The sequence below is a fragment of the Myripristis murdjan genome, chromosome 15 (assembly GCF_902150065.1).
Source record: "Myripristis murdjan chromosome 15, fMyrMur1.1, whole genome shotgun sequence".
NCBI lineage: Eukaryota > Metazoa > Chordata > Actinopteri > Holocentriformes > Holocentridae > Myripristis > Myripristis murdjan.
Window position 1 is genome coordinate 14,647,240 of NC_043994.1, and position 26,422 is coordinate 14,673,661.

At 42.4% G+C, this 26,422-nt stretch overlaps 1 protein-coding gene across 2 annotated transcripts; it reads right to left on the reverse strand.

The window, feature by feature from the left end:
• On the reverse strand, positions 1-25,132 carry LOC115373087 (protein FAM53B-like). Of its 2 annotated transcripts, none has more exons than XM_030071331.1 (5): positions 24,996-25,132; positions 14,592-14,851; positions 12,759-12,813; positions 9,260-10,125; positions 1-1,302 (listed from the first exon to the last, which is right to left on the reverse strand). In XM_030071331.1, the coding sequence occupies exons 2-5, from the start codon at positions 14,670-14,672 to the stop codon at positions 949-951; spliced, it is 1,356 nt and encodes a 451-aa protein (XP_029927191.1). In that variant the 5' UTR covers positions 14,673-14,851; positions 24,996-25,132; the 3' UTR covers positions 1-948. The 2 variants fall into 2 exon arrangements, with proteins under 2 accessions (XP_029927191.1, XP_029927192.1); XM_030071332.1 differs by having other exon boundaries at positions 24,993-25,111.
• Positions 25,133-26,422: the final 1,290 nt, after the last annotated feature.

Here is a 26,422-nt window from a genome sequence, read left to right on the forward strand (position 1 = left end):
TGCAGCTTGCAAATTTATTTCATGTCCATTCTGTTAAAAGAAAGGCCTTGTATTCTTGCTCCTTCACAAACAGGTCATAAAAAAACAAACACTTAGAAAAATATACATTGATATTAGAACTGAAAACTTGAGATTCAGTGTTTTATTCAAATATACATTTTGCATATTAAGAAACTACAAAAAGGTCAGAAAAGGTGGCTTCGGTCAAGGCTAGATTTCTGAGGTGAAACGGGAGAGAAAGTAGCCAACAGAACACACTGTCTGTTGTTTTCCGAACTCCTCTTAAAGCTTATTTACATTCAGCAAATTCTGATCTTCTTGTGCACACACAAGATGAAGAGAAAGGTCAAGGGTAAGTCTGTGAGAAGCTACTCTTTCCTGTCGTTTACCCCTCCCTGTTTCACCCCGTCCTTCATGCCCCCTCTTTCTTGTAAAAACACACTCGAGCTAAAAACAGGAGAGCCCAGCTACTGCTACAGTACTACAAACTTATGGTTAGCTGACTTTGGAAAGGTCTTCAGGCTGAAAAGACAGAGGGGGTTGGGGAGGTTTTCTTAAGACTATCCCTCTCTTTCCCAATCCTGAGTTAAGCCACATACCAGATGAAAGACAACTAAGGCCACTGCTCTTTGATTCAGTGAGAATGTTCAAGGCAAAGTGTGTCATTAAGAAGTTAACCAAGGAAGCCAGCTGTTAGGGTCACACATCCTAATTCAGTGTCCAACATACATACTCCTTTATCATCTATATCACTTTCCTCATATCTTTCCAACAACTTTCCCTTTCAAAGATCCCAAAATACTTCTCCATTCTGTGCTATCCTTTTCTTAATAGCCCATCTTAATAGCCCATAGTCATCTTCTCGGACATCATCAAAAGACGTTTCTCAACATCCAGTAACATTCTAGAGCGGTCCAGACTTAGGCTCTTAAACCTCCTACAAAATGTTCAATTTCTCTCAATCTGGTCAAGGTCCAGCTCTCCCCCCAGCTGGAAAATGTCTCGCTGCGTTCCACAGTCACCCTTCCAGAGGGTGCGTTTGCCGCCCATGACGCCTACGGGAGACCCGGGCCTGGAGTCCACGCTACATGCTGAGTCACTGTCCAGTTCCTCGTAGGAGGAATCCTCTTCCTCGTCGTCCCTGGTCACTTCCTGCCGAGACGCCAATCCTACATCAGACACAGCCGTGATGTCTAAATCTGGTTGGGTGGGAGTCCTGGAGGACAGAGGGGGCAAGCTTGATTGGCAGGTGTCAGCGATGGAGATACCAGGGCAGCTCAAGCTCTGAAAAGTCTGAAGCTTCTGTTTCAAAAAAAGACAAAGAGAGAAAAAAGAGAGTTATAGCAAAGCCAATAATGTATTGTACACCTCCATGTTCACATCCTAGGTTTACATGCAAATCTATCTAAAGCTAATCTAGCTATAAAAGTAGGAGCATTCACTGGCAGGGATTTGAGCTCAGGGTTTTCCAGCATGTAGGTTTGATATTGTGTTTCACTTCGGGAAGCCAAGCTGCTGCCTCCCTCCCATTGACGGAGAGCAAGCATGTAAACACACATGCACACAATTACACACACAAGCACATGGAAGCGTGTGAAGACACACTCTAAATCTTGTGGGCCAAGCGTGAAGAGAGACACAAATTATTGAGATGAGTTGCAAACCACAAAGGTGTTAAGTTTCTCCCTGCGGCCCCTTTATCACTGTGGGACTCACTGTGTAACACACATGGCATGACATGGAACCCAACCTTGTGGAGAAGGACAGAACTTTGTGTTCAAGCCATTGTTGTTGTTATGTTTTTGTAATTTCACACTCTAGGGAGAGTCAGGATACGTGTGTGTGTGTGTGTGTGTGTGTGTGTGTGTGTGTACATATATGTAGGTGTGCAAGGAGCCCTGAGGAGAGGAAAGACGACACTGGAATGGATCTAGTTTTACACAGGGAGGGATTGCAGTGTATCTGTGTGTGCCAGTATGTTTGTGTGTTTGCATATTAGGCCAAATAAAGGTGTCGTGCTTCTAACCTGTTCAAATGCTATATGGGTTAGTTTGAGAGGGTTGCCGTATTTGTTGAAGTCACTGAGTGCTTAAGTATATGTGTAGTTCCAGTGAATGTTGTAGAGAATATGAAAGAAGACAGACAGGGCCTGTGTGAGTGTATGTGTGTGTGTGAGTGTGTGTGTAACTAAAGCTCCACGTGCTTGCTTTTCGGTTGTTAACACTTGACCTTCACCTCTATTAACACCATCCCCACACTCACGCACACACACGCGGCTATTTTTCAACCTTTACCGTGAAAATCTAACACACAACTTCACAACTTACAGTTTTATTGAAAAGCTCCTTCCAATTGAATGTTTCCCTTATACTTTCATACTCCCTTTCCTCTCTGAATCTCTTTTCTGCAGCAGGGGAAGGCAATGGTGCTGCTGCAGTGAAGGGCTTGAAGGGGTTAATGATCCCTGGGTGCCCCAGCAGCAGATGTTGGAGGCATGGAGGTGAATAGAGATGAGGTCCTCTCTATAGGACCTCGGCTTATATGATGGACACGTCTAATGTTCCCTAGCATGTGTTAGGACATCGCCTTTCCTGTTACAATGTGCTTGGAGTCTCCCTTTGCAGAGTCTCTGTTCATTAAGCTCTCTCTCTTATTTTTTCTTTCTCTCAAGATTTAATGCGGTCTAAAAGAAAAAGACAATACAGGTTTTTTTTTTTTGCCATCTAAGCTAAAGGTTCGCTAACTTTGTCTGGATTAACTTTATATGTAAGCTGCTCAGCACAGGAGACTCAAGAAAGGCTTCGGGTGCAGCTACTTGAGGTGATCATGTGAGTGCCGGGGGCCGACGGCTTTGCTGTAGTTACCCCACTGGAGTGGAAAAGGGGATTGCCGAAACCTTGCCAACCCTGTTCAACCCTCTGTATTACCCTGCTACTAATTACCAGAACAGAGGAGGAGACAAGAGGAAGAGAGGGAGAAAAGGGGAGAGGCAGTTTCTCTGCAATATGCTTCCTATTAAATCTACTGAGGCTAAAAGACTCGGATTTGGGTGGGGTGTGTTGGGTTTGGGGTGGGTGATGGGGTAGTTTCCTGCAGCATAAAAGCTTCACCCTTGTTTTTAACATCAGTATACCCCCACCCAGGCACAACACATAAACAACAAACACAGGGCCACACACACACACACACACACACACACACACACACACACACACACACACACACACACACACACACACACACAAAGGCAGGCACACCAACAAACTTTAATGCTGTCATACTGCACAAAACCTACAACCTTCTACTACCTTCACCAGAACTTGGGAAAGTTAATTTTCTAAAGGTGAAACCATATACATTTACCATTTCAATCACTATCATGATATATTGGAGTCCTAATGTACCCTTTTTACTTTAGAAATATTTTGCACTGAAAATCAGTAAAATTAAAGAGAGCTACCATTTTATGGAATCAAATTACTGTTACCCTGTTACATAAGATCCACTGCTCCACAGCCTCAACCAACACTGCCACTACAAAAGCATTATGGGTGATACGGGACGCAGGGACAGCTGCTGTGGCACAGACAAACAGTGCTGAGGGTTGTTTATAGGTTCAGGAAAAATCCCCCTGATAATTGTGAGTGACAACCTGCACTGCACACAACACCCTGCTAGTACTCTAGCAAAGGTCCTGCTGTGAGGTTCTGAATCATTTATGAGACACACACACACACACACACACACACACACAGACAGACACACACAGGCATACAGAAACAAAGGCATAGATACATGCACAGGCTCTACACTCGCATATATGCAGTTAGTCAAATATAACCGCCTCATGTTGAAAAATGGCAGATTGTGTTTGATCAGAGCACTTCTTTTCACATGCTCCCCACTGAAATTTGGTCAAACAAACAACATCCAGAGACACTTTGCTACGAGGAAGATGGGGGGACCTCCTACAGCGAACACTGAAACAGTAGAAAGGAGCATGGGAGAAGGAGCAGGGGAGGAAAGTAGAATTTAACTCATTCCTGACAGCCAGATTGCAGACTTCTGCACTTCTCCACCAACTATCTACATGTCTGTTTGAAAACTTATGCTTTCTCAGGACTGTGTATCTGCCTATTGTTCACTGTACTGCAGTGGGAATGCATGGCAACTATATGCAAACGCATGTACGTTTATATAAAACAAAAAAACAATCAAACTGGGGCAAAAGGTATGCAGTCATATAGGCTGCATGGGTTACAGCAAGTTGCGGCATGTCATCAGACATGGTGCGCACTGCACCTCACGACATGCACCTAGGCGTTCCCACAAGCCCGTGGGGCTTGCCACTCAGCTATGATCACCATGTCTGCCATTCCAGGAATGGAGTGAGATGGAAAGATGATAGAGAGGAGGGAAAGAGGAGAGGAGCTTGAACTCCAGCCAGTGAGAAGATATTAATAGAGAGGATTGAGGAGTTTGTCTGCCAGCCTCCCTGTAGAAATAATACCCCCTTCTTCACACTGAATACACAGAGTCACTTACACATGTGTATGCAGGCTTGCGCTTCTTAACACACAACCCCATTACCACCACTGCTGCCACTAAGTGACACAGCAGAGCCTGTATTCAATTTAACTTTTTTTTTCTTTAACACTTACAAGTGAAGTTGGGGCCAGAAAGACAACACAGACAAAAAACAATCCAAAGGAAGCTGCTACGCAAGACACACACACAGGCTATTTCCTCAAAAGCAAAGTATGAGCTACATCAACAATCATTTAGCAAGTGACCTAGTATCAGACTGTAAAAGATAACATTCCCCAGATGACAGCTCCCTCCTCAGCTCAGCGCTCTGAGAATAACAATGAAGGGGCAAGGTGGAGGGGCGGCTGCAGATGACAGTTAAAATGAGGCAATGGAGAGAGGAGTGGACAGATATACGGGGCTGACAGGGAGGATATCTGAGGAATTCTGGGGGTGGCCGTACATGAATCCCCACGGTAGCCAAGTTCTAGCCGATTAGCATGACATGAATCTCCAGAATTCACACCCGGCTTCACTGGCCCGACTCAGGGATCTGGAGGCCAAATTACGCCATGTTCCACTGACAGCATGCATTTGGGACCTGTTACATGATTGACCCACCCAATTCTTAACCCCCTATCCACTAATGCACTGTGCAACAACCTGCTACATGTAGACAGTCGACAATTTTTAAAAAAATAATAACAAATCCATGCTTAGCAGGCTGGTGCCTCTCTGGGTAGCCAGTATGTCAGTGGGCAATTATAAATTGTGCTCTAAGGAATATACAGCAATTACTCTGTGCTACTTCACTAGCAATTCACATTATATTTGTTCTGATGACTCCTCTACATGCTTTTCAATTAGAGGCGAGAGTTTACAGATGTGTAGGCGTGAGAAGGGATCTGCACGAACTCTGCGTCACCCAGTTCTCATGAGATCTATTCATTCACTTAAAAACGCATTAATTGTTAACTACACCTGAAGGCAGGGCTGGACTTGTCATCCAGAGTGTTGCTGCAGACCAGCCCACTGCCCAGGACCAGCAGGAAGCATGAGTGTGTTTATTAGAGTTCATACAATCAGTGGTTTTCAATTACTTTTCCATACTTTCTCCAATAAGTTTAAGCTTAATTTCCATGACCAAAGGAAACTTGCCACTTAAAATGCCACTTAAAATGCATTTTAACCCTATTAAGTGGTGATTACATATGTGGTATATGTAGTCTATATGTTATTGCACTTAAGCCTCATAGAACAAAAAACTCAGAGATAGACACCTAGATAAAATATTTCATTTTTCAATCCCAGTCTAAGATGAAATATAATTTGAAATTTGAGATGTATAAACACAGCATTCAAAGTTGGCCCCTAGATGGCCCCTAGTTGCCGTTGGTTAGCTTAGCTGGGCGCTAAACTAACCAATGACAGCGAGTTTCAGCAAGGATGGTGAGGAAATGAAATGACCACCCAAATATTCCTTCGCCATCCAACAGACAATGGACCAAAACTGCGTCGCTCTTCATCCTCACCCTCTCCTCACCAGTGGGTGAAAGACAACCCCAGATTCACTCTCGCTGTGGAATGAGCTTTGTCTGCTTGGCATTTCAACTCACTATATTTCCATTTTTCTGCTGTCTGCTTCCACAGTTTTTATTAACTTCCTGTTGGATGTCATGCTATCGATCTGGCGCGGTGCGCTGTTATTGGCTGGGAGCTACACACCCGCTACCCAAAAGCTGACGCCCAGAAGAGTCTTGAGCTCAGCAAAACAAGAAAATCCAGGCAGAGGGCAGCGTCCCTGCAGATACAAACACCAACACACACTTCTAGTGGGTTCAACTGAGAGGGATTATTTTTGTATGAGTCTATACATTTTTTTTTTAGGAAAATACTGCTATTCCGCCTTTAAAATAAGCAATGTTCAACTTTGTTTACCAGACTGTGAAAAACTAATACATCAACACACACAACAGAAATCTTCAAGCCTTACCACAGTAGCTCCAAGCATATTTTTTCCTCTTACTGGTCAATCAGTCAGAGTTCCATAACTTATTCAAAATCTTTATAAAACTGCAATGTTACATAACATTTCCAGGGCCTGGAAACCACATTTTCATATTTACTGACCTTTCCAGTTTTTCCATCCAGTCAGTTCAAATTTACAAAAGTGCTCATTCTGACTCTTCCCACGGTCCCAGACACTCACTGTGTTCTCCCGTCACTCTTCATATGCTTTGAGGAGATACACATGTGCCCGCATTTAGCCATCACAGGCTTCATTTTTCTGGAACAATCAGGAAATCACTTTCTCTGGCAGTTAAGCATGTTAAATCAATCCCTGCACTCATCTACGCTAACAACAGCTGAAGTCAAACAGTCAAGTACCGGAACAGAGATGTGAGGCTGACATTTTTAACTGGAGGGTGGAAAAAAAAATCCTTTCCTAAACTGCGGAAAGTGAAGAATTCCCACATGAGGCCGTAAAATCTCCTCTGTTCCCAATCATGACTGTAATTCTTGTGTTCGCACAGACACAGGTTGTAACCAGCCCTGCGTTTCCACATTATCACTTCCTTTTCTAGACAGTGTGCCAGCTTCTAGCTTTCCTTCAGCTCTGACTGGGACAAACCACCTCTCTGTTCATCAGCCTTTACGACAGCAAACTGAATCTTCACTGATTGTTTCTATTGTGTTCAGGTAATTTCAGGGTATTTTCTTCAGTGGCACAGCCCTGCTTGTTGAGGCACTTACATGCACTGAGACGTTGCGGTTGAATTTTCTCTTGTCAGCCTCTGATCTGGCCCGATGATCGATAAGATATAAAGTTAAGGCTGGACGCACTGGAATGTGTGAGTGGCAGTGTGAGTGAATGAATAAGAGAGACCATGTGAGAGAGAAAGACAGAGTGTGCTACTGTGTTAACTTTTGTGATACCAGGCATGCAGGAGAGTGAGAAAGTAAACACAGGTTAGATCTGAAGTGACCCATCTAACCTGTACCACCCGACTCCCTCAAAGAACACTGGGTACCAGTGTAAAAAAAAAACAAAAAAACAAAAAACATGGAAGTAAAGACAACAGAAATACAAAACAGTGGCTCTGCATGTTAACCACTGAAATCGGATACCTATCTTAGCCAAAATAATCACCTATGAGCTATTGGAAAGGTGTGTTGTTGCATTCCTGAGACAGGAGGTGAGCTAAAGCAGAGTCAGTGAGTGTGTTTTTGTATATGCGTGTGTATCCATGGGTGTGTATCCATGTGTGTTTGTGTGATTGATTTTCCCCTCTTAGTGGCTGGCATGGACAGAGGAAACATGCTCGCTAGGCTCCATTACCAAAGCCTTGTTGATCCAACCCTGGCCAGGTCCTAAGGGTGACTGACTGGGAACACAGTTCTTTGGGGAAAAGGAGGGGAGGGGGAGACAGAAAGAGGGCGAGAAATTGATGGTACTTTCAAACAAGAGGAGAGGGAGGGGAAGTTGTTCCTCTCTGAGTACTTTTCCGTGACAGAAGGATGAGCAAAGCATTGAAGGTATCACATGAAAGACATAACGCTGTTGGGATTGTGACCCCAGGCTGGTTGTGTTCACTCTCAGTCCAGAATCTTAATCAGTTCAGGTCTAATCCACTACACTGGCTCTGGGAACAAGTTCCTAGTAGTATCAGTCATTAGTTTTGGTGGTATAACTGGAAGTGTAGTTAGGTGGTATAGCTTCCGGGCAGGGTTACACAAGCATCTAAATGTATTAACAGAGCAGTGTTTGACATGAGAATCAAATGAAATGACCTCTCTGGGCTAAGTAAAACCATCGCTGCTCCACCAGATATCAAAACATTGTATGTCATTAAAACTCCTACTGGTCTATTTTTGGTTTCTCTGGGGCTCATTTATAATCTCATGGCTGCTTCCACGGCTTCCTCTGACCTCAAATAAGAACAAACATGCTCTTCTCCTGGATGAAAACAATCAGGCTAAAAAAATATAAGTCTGTCCATTCAAATATCCCTACGATTTATCATGTCTGGTTCCACTAAATGTCAGATAGAAAGAGGGAAGGAGGGAGGAAGGGATAGAGCAAATGAGGAAATGATAGAGGGGAGAGTAAGAAGAAATCTGTGAGGAATACAAGGAGGGAGAGGCATAGAGGAGGGAAATGAACAGTAAGGGGTTCAACCTTTGGATGGGCTGTTTACCCAACAGAGTAAATGAAATGATAGCCAGAGCTGAGCTTGCTAGAAAGTGGAGCTAGGCACCGTGACTGAACACAAGGAATGCTCCTTTGGTAAGCACCACTTCCCAAACTGGAGGCAGGGAGGCCTGAGGTCACTTAGCCCTGAAATCTCGGACCGATGACCCAGAAAACTTAATTCAGCTTGATTTAATCCTGTCCCTGATCAGACTCAGAGGGAGCAAGGCCAACTTATGTTTGAAGAGCTGTTGAGCTTCCCCAATGTCTACGAACAGAGAGGCATTTGTCTCAGTAATTGTGCTTGGCCCAGGCTTTAACCTAATGTATTAAAGGACACTCCAAGGCATTAAAGGGGCATTAGGACTAAGCTGATGGCTGATTTACGTTTAATCAACACAAGAAAATGATATCAAACTCTGAAATGGGTTGAGTCATAATAACACACATCAAAATCTCCTCCAATTTGGCCTCATTTCTAATAAGTGCATTCTGTGTGGGATTGTGTGCTAAACATGTGTTTTACATTTCCATACTAACCTGAGTCATCTTGGCCAGGTCCAAGGAGGGTCGTTGCTCCTGGGTGTCCTCTGGTCTCCGACGCTTCATGCCAATCTTCTTGTCATTCAGCACACAGGGCTGGGATCTGCTCCGAGACAGACCCCCCTTACCTCCGGCTCTCTGCCCAGCTCGCCTCCCCAGTTCTGGTGTAGAGTCTGGAGAGCTGGCCTCCGATGCCTCCTCCCTCTGGAGCTCAGGCAGGCTGATCTGCTCATGGGAGAGGGAGAGGGGCCTGAGGAAGTGGTGATGCTGTGAGGAGGGAGAGGTAGGGGAGACGGGGGAAGCCGTGAACAGAGGGTGGAGAGGCAGTCGTTGGGTGAAGCACGGCAGGTCAAGTGCTCCATCTGCAGGGATGCTGGAGCGTGAGGGCAAGCTGAAGCTGGAGCTACGTTGCATGGCGGGAAAATGGCCACCTGAAAACCCCACACCACCTGCTCGGACACTCCCTCCACTGTGGCACCTCCTTTTCTCTACCGTCGTCCACACACGGGAACCCTGGGGCCTCCACGATGAGCGGCACACGCCAAACTCGTCAGAGAACGACAAGGACCGACACTGACGTTTGCTAGGGGGCGCTGTGGGAGCGTGGTTGGTGGTTGTAGTGGTGGATGCGGTGCGGGAGTGGGGGCTGCCCACTTTGCTTTCCCCAAGGCTGAGGTCTCGAATTAGGCTGGTGATAGCAGTGGCGCTGCCTGTCTCCTGGCTCCAATGCCGGCACCTTGGCTGACAAGCACCTTGGATGACAGGCATCACGTCCCACAGGCTCTCCAGACTGGCTCCAGACTGGCAAGGAGGTCCCTGCTGGGTGGCACAGCCTCGCCCAAGGTCCAGCCACCTGTCTGCCTCTGCAACATAACACACACACAAATAATCACTCAAGGAATGCGACTGCTTACTGTCACAAATTAATCACTTAATGCTCTGATTCTCTGTAATGAATACAGCATTTCTTTCTGTATATCTGTGTGCATAACAGCGAGGCAATACCTGCATTGTTTTAGTCATGTCATCATTAAATTCTGCCTTAAAGGGAAGAATGTTCAACATGCTGTGCACACACACAGAGAACAAATACACACACATGAGGAGACATGGGCCTAAGGCAAGAGGGAAAGATTACAGTCAGGTTTATGTGAGTTGTTTATGTGAATCTACTGGCTACAGAAGGGAGCTATTTAGCTCCGAAGAAAGTGAACATACACTTCAGGTCATTTAGAACGGTTAGCCTTGTGGCAAAGCTGCAATCTGAAACAAACAACACAGTCTCACATGATGAACCAAGCAAAAAAGAAATGAAAGTCCATGTCATCAAGTACATTGCATTTCTATGAAAATATTTTGTCACAGAACATTTGGTTAAATGTGGCATGATTAAGCCTAAGGGTGGAGGGGAATAAAACTGCAGCCGATCCCCATCAGTTTAAATCTATGCTCCTGCTATGCTATTGATGGATTAACACTGAAGCTGAACTGGAAAGACACAGATACAAAAGAGTGTCTTTAAAAGTCAGGCAGTCACTTTCTACAGTTTAGTGGCATTTAAACACCGGTAGTATGATGATATGCTGTCTGTGGCTGGCAATATGTCTGTCACTACACACTACAGCTGATGATTCTTCTTCACAACAACCAGAAGGCACTCAGAGAATGCAAATCTCTGCCAACTCTGCCCGTGTTTCTCCAACTCACTGTTACACCCAAAGACATCATTCCTATCACTGAAATTTAGGGATGCAGTAATACATTTTCAGACTGATATCAATATCTGATATCTTCCCATAATGGCTAATACTATTACTGCTAGATTTTTTTTTTTAAACATTAATAGAAATGCAGGTGAAAAACAAGTTAAGCTGTTCAAACAGGCCTGTCTTAAGATAGTTGGGTATTTTTAAACAACAGACCATTTTACCTTTACTCTGTTGCATAAGTGCCAATTTCACAAAAAGCCAAATATCGACAGTAATAGTAATACTTAGCCTAACTGATACTGCTATTGCTTTACCACTGATACTGGCTAAAAGGATAATTTGCTGATAAACTGGTCTCTTCCACAAAAGTTTTAAGTTGAACTGATTTTGTGACCCTGCAAACATAACTACAGGATTCAAAATGAAGACTCTTATCTTGATTGGAAGTTTGGGATAAATATTCGACTAGTGGCAGAAATCCCAGATCTTGATTCCCGACAAAATCTAATTGTACCTTGGCTCAAGGCCTATCTGTTCACCTAATGTTATGAAAATCCATAATTATTAAGTTTTGATCCTGCTGACAAACTATCTGGACTGAAAACATAACATCCTTGATGGAGATAAATACCACACAGTTAAAAGTGTGTAGTTGGACTGAACATTACCTGTCCATACCATTTTGTGCACCTTGCTAAACTGTCTACCCTGTTTCCAAAAAAATATGAGCCATCACTAAGATAAGCATCAGCCAGTGAGAGGTATAAACCTATTTCTCTTAGTTTGATAGCTGACACTCCCATTAGTCAGCAAGTCAAGTATGTGACTTGACTTGCCTTTGACTTGAAGTTACCAGAAATTAGTTCACCAGCTGTCTCATCACAGGCACAAAAGACTGTCACATTTTACAAATTATTGCTGTGGGCAAAAACACACCTACGCTAAAGTGCCATAGTTGCTCTGGTTAATGAAGCCAAGAGGTTAACACGGGAATCTATTGAAGCAGTTGGCAAAAAGGCCTCTTTGCTGATCCAAATCCCATCCTTTGGGATGTTTGTCTCTAATTTTGGCCTGCACCCTCACAGACTGGTGGACAGAAATCATTGTTTCTGGCTGAGAAACAATGTACGGGGGCTACAGTGACGACCTGACAGGAATGTTAGGAAAACAACTTGACAAAGAGGATAAAGGGATGAACTTCAAAAGGTCATCCTTTGAAACAGAAGACAAACTGCTGGTTGAGCTAACAAGACATGTTACACAGTGTTAAAGTCAACAGTAACAGCAGAAATAGTAAGACCATGCTCCTCCCTGCGATGTTACCACCTCTCCGCCCAGTGTAAAAGATGAGTGTGTGTGATAGCAAGGGGTTGTATTTACAGTAGCATGTCTTTTAGCACACAGACTAATTACTGCGACACTGACTGAGCCAAAGGGAAATTGTTGACATAGGCAACAGCGTATTCAATTACAGTTCATTCCCATGAGAGTAGTGTGCAACGTTGTGTGGAGGCAGGTGCACCCTGCTCATGAGAGAGGGGTGAGTGACAGATGGAGAGAGGGAGAAGTGAGAAGGGGAGCGTGACAGAAGTGGATAAACAAAATGACGGTTATAGGCCTTAGTAGTTCTACTTATTTAGAAATGTCATTACAATAGATAGTGACAAATACTTGAGATGATCAGAGCTTGAGTAAAGGGAGACAAGAGAATGACAGAGAACTTCAGTGTGTGAAAGAGGAAGGAAAGATGGAAAGGCAGCCACAAGAGGAGGGAGTTAACCACTCACCCACAGTTCCACAGGAGAAGAGGGTGGTCCCTCTGCTCATGGTGTGGAGCTCTCTCTGTGAATAAGCAAATCGAGGCACCGCCAGTCAGTGAGGTGAAAATAAAACAAAAAATGAGGAACTTTATGTGTTCTGTTGCTCACCTAAGTCAAGACAATGACACACTAATAGACTCACTTGGCACACTCAAGATTATATTACCTTTAAAAGAGATAACTGGCAGATTTTCAAATAGCAGCTCCTACCTTTCAAAACACATTTACAACAGACATACTTAAAAAGAAAAAAAAAAAAACTTTTCACTATTGTGTTGTGAAACCTTTACTTTAAAAAAGTTTTTCAGGGTCAACTTCTGAGAAACATGTCAGCTTACAACCTCACAAGAACCCTTCAGGAAGAACTGTTCAGTATAAGACAGTTTTGTCTGCATACACCTATCCCTTTTGATCCAAGTTCAGTTCTTATTAACAGGGTGGTGGCTTGTGCAAAAAGCACAAAAGGAAAGTACCATGATGCATCACTCTGAGTCACCTACAGTTTATCACCACAACAAAGCAATGTTTTCTGAGATACTAAATACAGTTGAATCCAAAATGAAACGCTATCATGTAAAAGTGATTACATGAAACCACTATTGGCAGAAGATATTTGAGCAAACTCAAGCCGCATTCCTTTGTATGTCATTGAATGCTGAAGGAGAAGGAAATATTATTCTATTGAAATGAACTAACAGTAAAGCCATAAACATGTTCAGGCATTAATTGTTACAGCAACAGAGAGTTAGGTAGAGAGAAGCAGCTACAATATTTATTTAGTCTGCCTTTTGTATCCTAATTTTTTCACATCAAGGATTTCTAATATGTGCTAACCTATGTAACCCTTGTTTAAGGTTTTGTCAGGTGTCCCCCATGTGAGAGATTTCTGTTGAAAATTTAGATTTCATGGAATGTGCACAGTAGATGGGGAGATAACAGCAGAAAGCAAACGTTTTGATCAAATTACTCAAACTAACTGGGGTGATTTCTAACTCTTAGTGGAAGTGATAACAAAAGTAAACTGTCCCCAAGCAAATTGCAATTTGACTTACTGAAACAGGATGTTCAGATGGGACATTCTGAGACTGTTTGAAACATTTGAGCTGTCACAAATTTCAGGTTCTTCAAAATTAATAAATTCCAGCCCCTGTGGCCACAAACAAGGTGCCTCAGGAAAAAGAGTCAGAGGTTTCAAGAGTGAACACCCAAAAATGCAGCAACCTATTGTGCTGCTATTCATGTCATTTTGAAAGTTGTTAAGTTTCAGGCGTGATATGATGAAGGGCGTGGAAGGGTGTATTAATGGTATGAATAGTTGGAAATTTAACTACTCCCACTACTACTTATCTCTGAGAAGTACAATTGATTCAACCCTAATGTAAAAGTTCGAGGAAAAAAATAAAGTGTTTGATAGTTACTGTTAAATAGTTGTCTGTTATTGTATATAAAATTAGCTAATAATGTGAATTTTAAATATTTATCATTTCAGTGTGACAGCTGGGAGTCCTCAGCCCCCTCACTAGGAACCACAGCGAGCCTTTTTGACACAATGAATCTGTAACTACTGGTCACTAAATGGTGATGTGATGTGCTTACTTTCATTGTGCAATTGAGTGTCCGTGATCAGTCGTGGCCTCTGTGGCTTGTGGTTAAGCACAGATGTACTGTAATCGCTGACCTATTCACTTTGAAAACTGCTGCTTAACGTCTGAAACACTGTGTGGATCCTTGATGGCAACAAAAGCTATGAGCACTTCACTCTGGGAGCAAAAGCCACAAGTTAAAGAGATGTTCACTCACCAGCAGTCTCTCGTTGTTCTTGGACCTTACATCATTGACACCCTTCTTCTTTTCCAGTGTTTTCGAGAAAATAATCACCATGGTAGCACGCAGCTCTGCTCAAGTCTGATCCAGTGCAGGAGAAGGCCATGAACAGCCATCTTAGATATGGGTGCAGGGCAGATAGTGCATTTGGGCAAAATAGACGACCGGTGGACAACGTCCCATCTGCAGAGCAGCCCTGAAGTAGTGAGGCGGGGTTCTCACTCTTCAGCCAATCCCTGTGTTGGAAGATAGAGAGAAAGAAAAAGAAAGAGATAATTATGTGTTTAGATACAGACACACAACATATTATTCTAAAATCCATCACAATGGAAATGTAAAGCTGAGGGAAACATTCTTGGAGTTAGTATGCACATTCATGCCAACTCAGATTTAGGACATAGTGTTATCACATAATTATGGCACAGTACTAAATCAAAGACCTTTTCCAACATGGCACACTGTACCTACAGGTGCAAAGAGTGAAGGACAAAGGATTCCAACTTGTGGGTGTGTCTGTCTGGCAGGTAACTAGGGAACAGAGACGGGTGTAAACACAACCCAGCACACACTCGGGTTTGAGTCCATAACCTTGAGCAATGCTTCTCCAAGTGAAGTCCAGTAACCCAGGGGTCAATAATTTTCCCGGTAAAATACACCAAAATACTGTTACATCTCACAACATGGTCAATATTTTATTATAGCCAAAGGTGTGGTGGCTTATGTTTTACTCTGTCCTACTTTTAAACTTTAATAACAGAACCCCATCATACACTTACAATCTTATGCACGCTCTTTGCAGACAAAACATACTGCCATTTCATACACCATAAAAAAAAACAAAAAAAAAACTGTAAGGAGCCTAAACAGTGGAACAGAAAACAAAGAGTGACTAAATCTGGAAAAGACATCTCTTGCATCATATGGCTATAATGGGCTGAGAAACACAAATAGAGGGGAAAAGCATATAGAAAGCTGAGGTTGCATCACTGACTGCCACAGCAGCTGCGGCAAACATGAACCCTTAATAAACTTGGTGTTCCTCATACTTACGACAGATGATCCTTATACTTTAACTTCTACAGATGTCTGATGTATCAAATTTGTCTAAAAATACTGCAAGTTTACTCAATGCTCAGGAACGACAGAGATAAAAACAGACAAAATATTCATTTAGCTTGATCCTGAGAGCAGGCAGAGCAAAACAGGAATAGCAGCAGTGACCTTGGATTTGGGGCTCTCCCCTTCATTAGCCAACCACCAAACACACTCTACAGCAACCGATTAGAGTACCAGCACAGCTCAGATCCTCCAATCAACTGTTTGCTAATGACAGCTTTCTACTGTGTGGCAACACATGAGGCTAATGGTACTTCCAGACCAGCTAGATTATCCTGTAACTGTAACATGTGGTTTTAACTTAAGTAATGGTTGTTCAGCTTATATAACATGGTTGAGAGCAAAGAGTGAAGGCTATGGGGCAAGTGTGCACAAAATGTTGAACTGAGTTTTGTGTGACAATGTGGTAACTTTTGCATATGGGTCATGAAAGGAAGGGACACCAGAGACACATCATGAAATAATGACTGGGCTGCAGTCCACACAGGGATAAGAGTTTTATATCAGCCCCTGCATGTCCTGTTACTTTACCATATCAACCCCATCCCTTCCCTCGTGTCCTATCCTCTCTTCTCCAGCCCCATGACTACAAGGAGCCTCCAAATGTTTCATGTAGACCAGCCCCAAACCAACTACCAGCATATGACTCCCATTATCTCCTTTTATCCCAGAGAGTCAGTGGAGCACAACTGGGCCTCCACAGCCTAGAGGGGCTGGTACTGGTGGTGGGAGTCAGACGAGAAGGGAATGTTTTTCTTGATCAGTTTTGCAGATTACTTTAGTGATTAGGACTGACACTGAGTTATGGGCGAGGCAAAGGAGCAGCAGGGTAGTGTGTGTGTGTGTGTGTGTTAAAGTGAAGGAGCACGAAGGTCATGTGTAAAGGCCGTTACAGTGTAGTGTCGTGTTTGACTGATTAGGAAGTGTGACATGCTCCATCAGGGCCAGAACAGCACCTCTACAGTGTTAATGTTTGTGTGTCGACCTGCATTTGTGTGTGTATAGTGACTGGCAAGTGGGGTCATGGGAGAGGGCAAACTGAGTGTGAATTCAACCCTGAAGCCATGCTTACTTAATGAAGCAACTCCTTATGATGGAGAAACCAGAGCTTAATGGAGAGAACACTCAGGAACACTTTTGTAGACCAGACTGCTGATCAAATGTTCACTGCTCACAGTGTCCTGGTTGGCAACCTCTGACTCTCTGCAAAACATATTGTTTAACTTCCTGTCATGCTGAAGACAGTCCAGAAGAAAGTCCAAAATGCAGACCAGAGATAATAAAGCCAGGAAATTCAGCAGGTTGCAACTATGGTTCAATTTTAGTTATGGTCATTTATTCATGCAAGTGTTAAAAGTTGTCCCTGCAATTCTGTAGTTGTTATTTCATATTTGACTACTGAGAATGACAGCTTCCTTGTGCACTGGAGAAAATATTCAACACCAAAGAAGAAGAAAGTCCAAAAATAGTTTTAGGCCTATAAAATTCAGTAGGCCAAAGAATCAAAATGTGAGGTCTACAGTCAACTTACACCTATGGTAATCCTAACCAGATTTTCTTCATTTGTGTGGGCTGGGGTGCAGACAGCAGCCCTTGGCTCACAACAGCCAATGACTCAGGAGGGCACTAGAAAGGGCAGCTAAGATAATATGGCTCCATGCCCAGGCTGAGATTTGCACAGGCAGATGAATAGAAGCCTATTTGGGGCCCCCTGAAGTCCAGTGACGGGGTGTTTGGTGTCCATCACCAATTGGCTCTGCTTGCTGCATACTTGTGCGGAGCGCGTCTGGTGTCAAGCCTTTGATCGGTGGCTGCAACTGAGAGGAGCCACCTCATTTCATACTAAATAGATAATCAGCACCATGCACACAAATATGACTAACATGTGATAGAAAAAGATATGCATTCTTGGTACTAATTTAGGAATGATTAGTGATGACTTAAAACTATAAGGGCTAAAGTTTTCTGCCCTTAAAATTAACTTTGTAACTAGGCAGTGTGTTACATTTCACAGAGGCAAACACTGGATGTTAATATCTGTTTTACCGAGCATTACGGTCACAAGTATTTTTACTTCTCTTTTGCACACTCATCACGTGTTGATTTGCAACCTAGGTCGGTGAGAAAGTGAAAGGCATTCTCTTGTGAAAGTCTGTGGTGTTGACGGTTAATTCAGGGTGAACAGCCAGCCAACCTTCTCATATATTGAGGCCGAGGTCGTAAAATGGTCCTAGGGAGGTCAAGGCATACCATTGAATCCTCTGGCCATCACCCTAGCACCCGCTGATAGGGGTGCTCAGTCCAACAACAACATGCCATCATGCAACTAGATCTTCAGAAGTGCATAAACAATGAAGGGCTCATTCAGTCAAACTTTGTGCTTTGTCAGCGGTCAGACTCTGGCCTCCTTTTGCAGATTCCCAGAGATGTTTCTCTAACGACAGTGACCATGAACCTTTGCACAAACATAGCCAGCACTTTAACTTTCAACTTGATGACCAGTTTAAAAAGATCATTCACTTCATTTTGCCTTTGAAAGGCAGGCAGTCACCCATAACAACAGCTCAACATTGAAAAGATAAAACCAAGAGGGAGGAAATAAAACTAGAACACTTCAATCAAGAACCAACCTCACAGTCTAGTTAAGTAGTTAACAGTGATAGTGGTATTTTCTCTTCCTTGACAGCATGAAGAAGCAGTTGTATAACACACATATGCAGGCATACTTCCCCTTACTGTGTGTATGTACAGGGTTCTGCTTCTACTGCAGTCACATGTTGCTGCCGTATTTGGGTCTGAATTAGGGGCAATAACTTCATTAGCAAATTCATAATGACAGAAAACCCAAGAGGAAATCCACAGCCTTGTGTAAACTGTTTTAGTTCACATATATGATGCCACACTGATTCAAAAAAGGATGAAAACAATAAACTAATACAACAAACATCCCATCCCATCATGACTTCACATCCACATTTTAAATATGATGCAATATTGTCAAGTGTGTGCATAATGTTCTCTGAGGACAGCCTACTGTATTCTTCCTAACAGCTTTAAGATAAGGCTGACATAAAATATTTGATATAGATTAGCTACCAGAGACAAGATTCTAACAACAATATAGAAATGTAAAATCAAATATTCACACCACCTAGTTTTTCAAGTAAAACGTACTGTGGAAAAGGGTTTACAAGCCATTTCTAAGGGCCAGTTTCTCTCTGAATGACTTCATGAAACTTGAAGTTGTTAAATTGTGAAGAATTTGTATGAAGGCACCAGGTAGCCATGGCAACCAAATACATAACAGAGGATAATGCTGACAAGTGGTGAAGTGAAAAACGACAGAAAGACATATCAACTCGCCAATAAAGCCTGATGTCTGGACAGCTCATCAGTTCGTTATCAGTAGAGCGTGTTGGTGTTAAGACGCTGGAGACACTTGAAGAAGGCCTGTTTGCCGAACTGCTGTACAGTGACAGGCATCGTGCAAAAATAATACATTTCTGTGTGTGTTGAGTCTGTGCACTTTGAAACTTATTTAGGTTCAGCGCTCGCCCGGGTCAGACCAAAGCTTATTGAACTCCAGTCTGAAGAAACCTGACCACAGCAGGATCAGGTGTTTCAGTTTGACTAAAGGAAGGTAAGGGGCCTCTTGCCCCCTGGAGTGACCCTTGCATGCCAGGACTCTCCATACATTAGGTACCCCACTAATTACACCAACCCCCCCTCAACGCCCTCCCAGTCAATCCTTGCCCTTCCGCCAGTGGTTTCTTCCATTACCCATGAGTGCCTGTTCTGTTGTGTCCACACTAACCAGAGCCCTAATCCATCAGGGATACATTACATGGGAGACTCCAGACCTGGCCAGCAATCCCCATCGCAGCTCTCTGTGTGGGGGGACCACTCCTATACTGTGTAAATAGGTGACGTTATACAGATTGTCTCTACCAATCAACAACCAATGGATAGAGTGACACTGACCTCTGAAGCTGTTACATAACATCACACGTTTCATATTGGGGAGGTGTATTGGGGGTGAGAGGACATGCGGGTGGGAGAATGTCAGAAAGAAAACTATGAGCAGCATTCCATAGGCCCATTCATTCATTCATGAGAGGGCTAAGCCCACCATATGGACACTTTGACTGCTCAGTATGCTATGTAGTGATAAGGTCCATATGCTGGGCTACAGGAACACAGCATCAGCAAGAGCCTTTTACTTTTAGCAGGCAGGAAGTCTGACTAGAATTTGCAACTTTTCATACTCATTATATTGCATATCATCTGCCCTGATTAGGGGTGTGTATCTTTGGCTTAGCAAAGATTCAGTTCAATTCATGATTCAGTAGCTGGTGATTTGATTTAAGCATCATTTTTTTTTTTTTTTTTTTTTTTTTGTAATGATTCCATTTGTTTTCTATGTGTAAGCCATGACTCAATACCATTCGGAACTTTTGGCCAAAACTGTGCACACAAAACAAACCTTTGCAAAAATGCAATGTAATGTAATTTTCCCTAAAAGGTGAAAAACAAAAATCTGAGAAAGAATGACTTAAAAATTATTTATTGTAATAATAATAATAATAATAATAATAATAATAATAATACTTATGAATAGACGAAAGAAGCTGCAAATCACATTAGATCACCATGTTAGGTCTGTTTTTTTCAGATTCACAAATAATTTGGTCTAAAGCATTTCATATAAATTAAGGACACATGACATGACGCAAAAAACTACACTGCGGATATCGCAGTGTTGATGCAAATCGTGTGCAAATCGAAGATGGCTGTCAAAGCTTCCAACTCATCTATAGTAATGACAGTTTTTGCATTGATATCAATTATACATGTTTTTGGATGAGAGAATGGAAAGCAATGTACAAGCAAAAAGAAAAGAATGCGAAATCGGTTTCCAGTTTCGCATCAGTTGCATGATAGAAACATCATCAACACGCCCACTCGCTCGCTGTGAATTCTCCAGACAATGACCTGCTCTATTCACACATGGACTCAATCGGACATTATACGAACTTTGTACTGAGGAGCTGGCAGGCTAAAGTCCGTTTAATATTCAGTCCAACTGATTTGGACAATTGCATTCTCACATAGAGCTCTTCCAGGTATTGTCTAGGTAAGTCCACGGTTGCAGTGCATGTGTGAAAGGGACTCGAGATAGAGATCTTGAGGATTACTCAAGAATGGCTTCAACCACCTCAGTGCAATACTTTGATTAGATCTTGTATCATCCTATATATGTTGCCCCAATCTTCTGCCGAGAATCAGGTGATCTGCTGCCAGGAGGCTAATTGGTTGAAAATCTTCCTGCTGGCTGGTTTTTAATTTTGTGCAGTTGTTTACAATAACCTGCAGGTGTGTGTAAAACATGCTGACTGACTCAAAACCAACTACTTAAAACCAATTAAAATACAGAGGCCTAGGGCCAAGAGTTGTGACACATGTCACCATGATAATAAGTCTACTTCATGGAAGCAAGATTGCCAAGACACACTGGCCCTGTTCTCAAGCCTAGGCTTGCACAAAGACCCAGTTCTAGGGGATTAAACACATTAAATGTCAGGTCTGTGTGAGGCAAAGCTACTGTGGTTTAGTGGTGTAGAACTGGTGTAACTTGGAGAGGAAAGCAACTGCTTGAGTTTTGACAGTGTGGATAACAGGTTTTGCACATTGTCAAATTAGGCTGTCTGTGCCAAATAGTAGCAGAGACAGTAATTTCTCTTTTTTTCTGTGGATGCAATTGAGTGATTAGACTGGATCTACAGAGGAGCTAACTGAACCCTACATGATTCAGATAGGAGCTATGCAATGGCGTTATGAACAGGGCATTTTGAGGAGAAGCCAATCCGAGGCAGCTGAGGAAAATAAACAGAAGAATGCCAACCATTGTCCTTCATAACAGGAGTTTTATGATGACACAAGACAATACAAGACAAAACATGAGGTCATTGTGGACTATGGGGAACTCAGCGTGCTGGCAACAAAGAAAAGGAAAAGTAAAGAAATCTTGCAATATGCCATACACAAAGCAATACACATGCCACCTTTGCATGCAACACGTCAACACCCAGAGTCACACAATAGATATGCAAATTAACTATGACTAACAAATGTACTCAGGGCAAGTAGTTTCTTGTTTTTTGGGTGAGGATAAAATCAGGGTACAGAGTCATTCCTTTGAGGATGTAATAGTTAATACTACAGCTAAATTTATTTTTTGGGTTAGTTGAGATGCTTCCTGACTATCAACACATGCAAAAAAAAAAAAAAAAAAAAAAACTCACCTCTGTGGTAAAAGGAGTGGACCAACTCAATTTTTCAAACATCTCTTGTGAGAAGGTAGCTAAATCTCTAAATGTACAGGATTTAGTCTGGAATATCTTAATCTACATCTGAGAAACAGGCAGTCAGAATATTCCCTCCTATCATCTAACTAGCCTGCTCATCAGAGTTGTCAGAGGACAAGAGGCAAGGGAAGAAGACCACTTAATAACCAGTGGGACATATTGATGGGAGGACTCCCACTACATCCCAGAATGCTTTTCATCTCCAAGTAGTCTGGAGCCTATCTTGGGGGGTTGGGGAGTGTTTCTCTGGTGTATGTGAGAATTCCTCTTTTCTTTTCTTTTCTTTTCTTTTCTTTTCTTTTCTTTTCTTTTCTTTTCTTTTCTTTTCTTTTCAGCTTCAGGTCTTTGGCTCTGTGGGCGTCAAGACGCCAGACTTACAAATCTATCATGTTAATAAGGAACTAATATACACAGCAAGAGAATACAGCATCCCAACAAATACAGTGACAAAATGAAATTGCTCTGGTACTTGTTTTGAATTCCCTGTGTGAGTTTCAGTGTGTCTGAAGCAGCAGTAGTTATGACTGCAGGTCACAGAGAAGAAAGGGAAGCTGTTAAAATGAATAGGGAGCAGCACAGACAGGCATAGCTAACAATCCTTTTTCTGGTAGCTTTGCATAATGCCTTGGGCTGGTGAGAGAAAGGAGAAGGCACGGTATTGGAGAAAGGAAGAGACAAACTACATATAAACAGAGAGAAATAGGCAAAGAATCAGAGTGAAGTATACAGAAATGCAAAAAGAGAGAAAGAGAAAGTAACTGAGAGAGAAGGTGGTGGCGTGTGCATCAGAGTGTGGAGTGAGTGAGTTACACAGACAGAGAGCCTTGCACAGCACACAGGCACACAGCTGCCCACTGACAGAATGGAGCTCTAATAGGGCCTTTTGCCTGCAACACAAAGGCCTTGCAAATGTGTGCGTCTTAAGCACACACTGCAGCACAGAGTGATCCCCCTTAAAACCCAACTGGCCTTAATTGCTTCCATAAATTATGGCTATCCCATATCCAAAACAAGTCCCTCTTGTCTGTCTACAGACTGGCCCATCTATCTGTAACAACCCCATCTTACTAAACTGGCTGTCAAGTGGAACAATTGCAGTGCATCAAGTTCTACTTCAATAGAAAGATTAAAGGCAATTATCAGGAACAGAGTAGGATTGTGTTATTTTCTTCTTTCAGCGTATACTTGAGAACTCTATCATCAGATACAGTCAACAAATACATTGAGAAACATGTTTATCAAGTTAATTTAATTAAGTTTAGTAAAATTGCCACATATGTCTGTGGCAATTTAAAGATTAAAGCCTTTCATTCCAAATCTTTTTACCACCACCATGCACAGTAAAAATGCTCAGACCAGGTTTCTCAGGAACCTGAACAAGCCATGGTGTATGTGAGGCACCCTTATCAACATCCCTTTTGTAATTAGATACTCGAGCTGGCATGTGATTAAATCTTTGCCTGACTATCTGCTTTGCTTGCAACCTGAACACCTTGCATTTGTGAGAACTTTTTGTTGTATAGGATTAAAACAGATATTGCATTTCCTGTGTTATTAACCACATAAATCTACCCATCAGCTCTGAGTCAAGGACAATTTCTGTTATGATGGCTGCAAGACACGTTTCCAGGTATTTTCAGTTGGTGCCAAACCAGTTCCTCCTGGTATATCGTTTATTGTGTCCACAAATACCATCTCTCGTGTATTATTAGACAGGGCAAAACACAGCACAGACAGTAACTTCCTAACACCCAAAGGAAAGGAAACAACACCGACACTTCTGCAGTAAAGTGCATCACTGTCAAAATGCTCCCTATACGTTTACAATGGGTAAACTCATGAGTAAATGAGATGAGGTGGGTTTACCCTTTACACCAATGTCTCTGCCAAAGTGTCAAAGCAATGAATGAGCTATAACGCACTGAATAATTTGATCTGACACTCTCAACAGGCCTACCAGCTTCTGTTCAAGGATGCAGTTACCCCGTTACAAGCCAGTATCTTTGCTCTGAATACAAAAATAAAATGAGGAACAAAGAGATGCTTGGTTAGATCTTGTAAGGATTACACACATAAAAAAAGAAAACTTGCTCTGCTAAACCACAAACACGCGGCATGATGTTGATTACTGATACAAGCTCACTGGGATACAAAAGAGGCTGAAATGTGTTGTGGAGATTTGGTAAGTGATATGATATGAAACCACCAGCCCTTGTGACTCAAACTATTCAAGCCTCTCTCTCTGTGTCTCCTCACACAGGTTGTGGTGTGGAGTGAGTCAATATGAGCTGCAGGGTAACCACACTGCCACTCCACCTACAGGTTTCTGACAACGGCTTTATCTTGAGCTAGACTAAGAGGTGCATATGTATTAATATGCATTCCAAACTGGTAACTAAACAAAGATTTTCATACAGCAACAGTTTGGTGACCAGGCACAGCACACAAAACACAAACAAATGATCTCTCATTCAACTTTTCTGTTTAGGAGCCACTGGCACTCACTCGAAAGTTAAACAACAGCCACCTGGCTCAGCTTAATAACGATGTAATAACGAAGTCAATATGACATTCACTGCACTACTACACGCCACAGCTTTTGTGTGCCAACTGGAGCAGAGCATGAATGAATAAGGCGACGCAGTTGCTAATAAAACTGAATGGGGCGACTTTAAAACTTTAGTTTAATGCGTATTCAACATTCAATACAGAAAAATGTCTTTCCTTTAACGTGCCAAAGCCGCGTTACAAGGCTGTCATGTATTTTCTTGGTTACACGCAGAAGAAACTGTAGACACAGTTAACTTCTCCACAATGTTGTCAACTTTGAACGCGATAATAATGATGAATGCGTTAACATGTGTGTAATGATAACGTATTCGGACAAATGCCTTACTACCTGGCCAGCAGAGAGTCTTTTCGAAGTTAAGTCATCTTCACTTCTGCAACAAAGAAACAGAAAAACAAAAGTTTCTGGTGTCTTGCAGCCGCCGGGTGCAGCGTCCGTGCAGGACTGAGCAGAACTGCACGAGACTGAGGGCTCGCTCCTGCGCTTTAGCTTCAACATTGATTGTAACAATATCCGCGTGCAGCCGAACCACTCGGAAGGGGGGTGCTGGGGGGGGTGAAAGGAGAGCTCAGCTTGTGGCACATTTATTTTTTCGTGAACACTGACGGACAGGAGTGTTAAAGCGATCTAAAATGTAATTCAAACTTGGTGTTGTTGTAATTCAAAACTCCAAAAGCATCAAACTACACCATGACACCTAACCCGAGGCTTCATTTACAACCTACACACGCCCATTCCGACTTGGTATAGTCCACTGCTGTCCTCCCTCAAGCATTAATAGTAATCATCTTTTACTACGTTGTAATGCCATGCATTTCATTATCATTAAAGGGGCAAATCAGCCTATTGATATTACACTGGTTTAAGGCTAGCAGAATTAACACTTTTTTACTGTCTTCAATAAAGTTGACACAATCTTGTTCAAAAGCTCCAATCTATATATATATATATATATATATATATATATATATGTATATATATATATATATATATATTATATATATATATATAATAAAACTTCAAGTCTAGCTGAAAGCAAAAGGTTGACCCACAAATTAAGAAGAGAAAGAGAAAGTAGGCAATCAATAACTTATCATCTCATCGATGACTTTATGGATTTATGCATTATGTTGTCAGACAGCCAGTCATGGTAATGATTAAATACTGAAAAAACTGGACCTTGGAAAGGGCCTGAAATGCTACGAAGGAGGAATCTTTCCCACTTCCACATTGGCTCTGCTGCCATGGAAAACTGCACTGCTACATGGTGGAGTAATTCAATCAGTCCCCAAAAATCCTATTAAGAGACCAGCAAACGTGTTTCCAAGGAGATGGAGTGAAAAACATAAATATTTGCTGTATCACACTTGAGAGGCTAAAATGAAAGCATGGTATTCATGGTGGCACGGCAGCAACAGGGCTGAGGCATTAAGTCTGAAACCTTTGATTAGGCTGACATTATGAGGAAAAGTGTAGGTTCACACAAGAGCCAGCCCAAAGACTGTGAATGTGCTGATGATATGTCTACTCCCAACCTAAATACATTAGGGTAGGGTTTGTCAATCTTATGTTTTATTTTAGACAGGTTATAATAAAATGAATGGTAATATACAACTTTTAAAGACGAACAACAGAAATTGATCTATCTTTCTTCTTGACTAAAATATGATCTTTTAATAAGGTTTGGGCTCAGTTCTTGCTTAGACACATGCACTCCAGATATGTCTATATCTTCACAGTGTAGACTAACAGATGAA

Bases quoted from the DNA above. Each gene is read 5' to 3' on its own strand.
- LOC115373087 (XM_030071331.1), bottom strand. From the start codon at position 14,672: ATGGTGATTATTTTCTCGAAAACACTGGAAAAGAAGAAGGGTGTCAAT. The intron at 10,126-12,758 runs GTGAGTGGTTAA...GTTATGTTGCAG, and splicing joins CTTCTCCTGTGGAACTGTGG to AGGCAGACAGGTGGCTGGAC. The intron at 1,303-9,259 runs GTTAGTATGGAA...TTTTTGAAACAG, and splicing joins ACCTGGCCAAGATGACTCAG to AAGCTTCAGACTTTTCAGAG.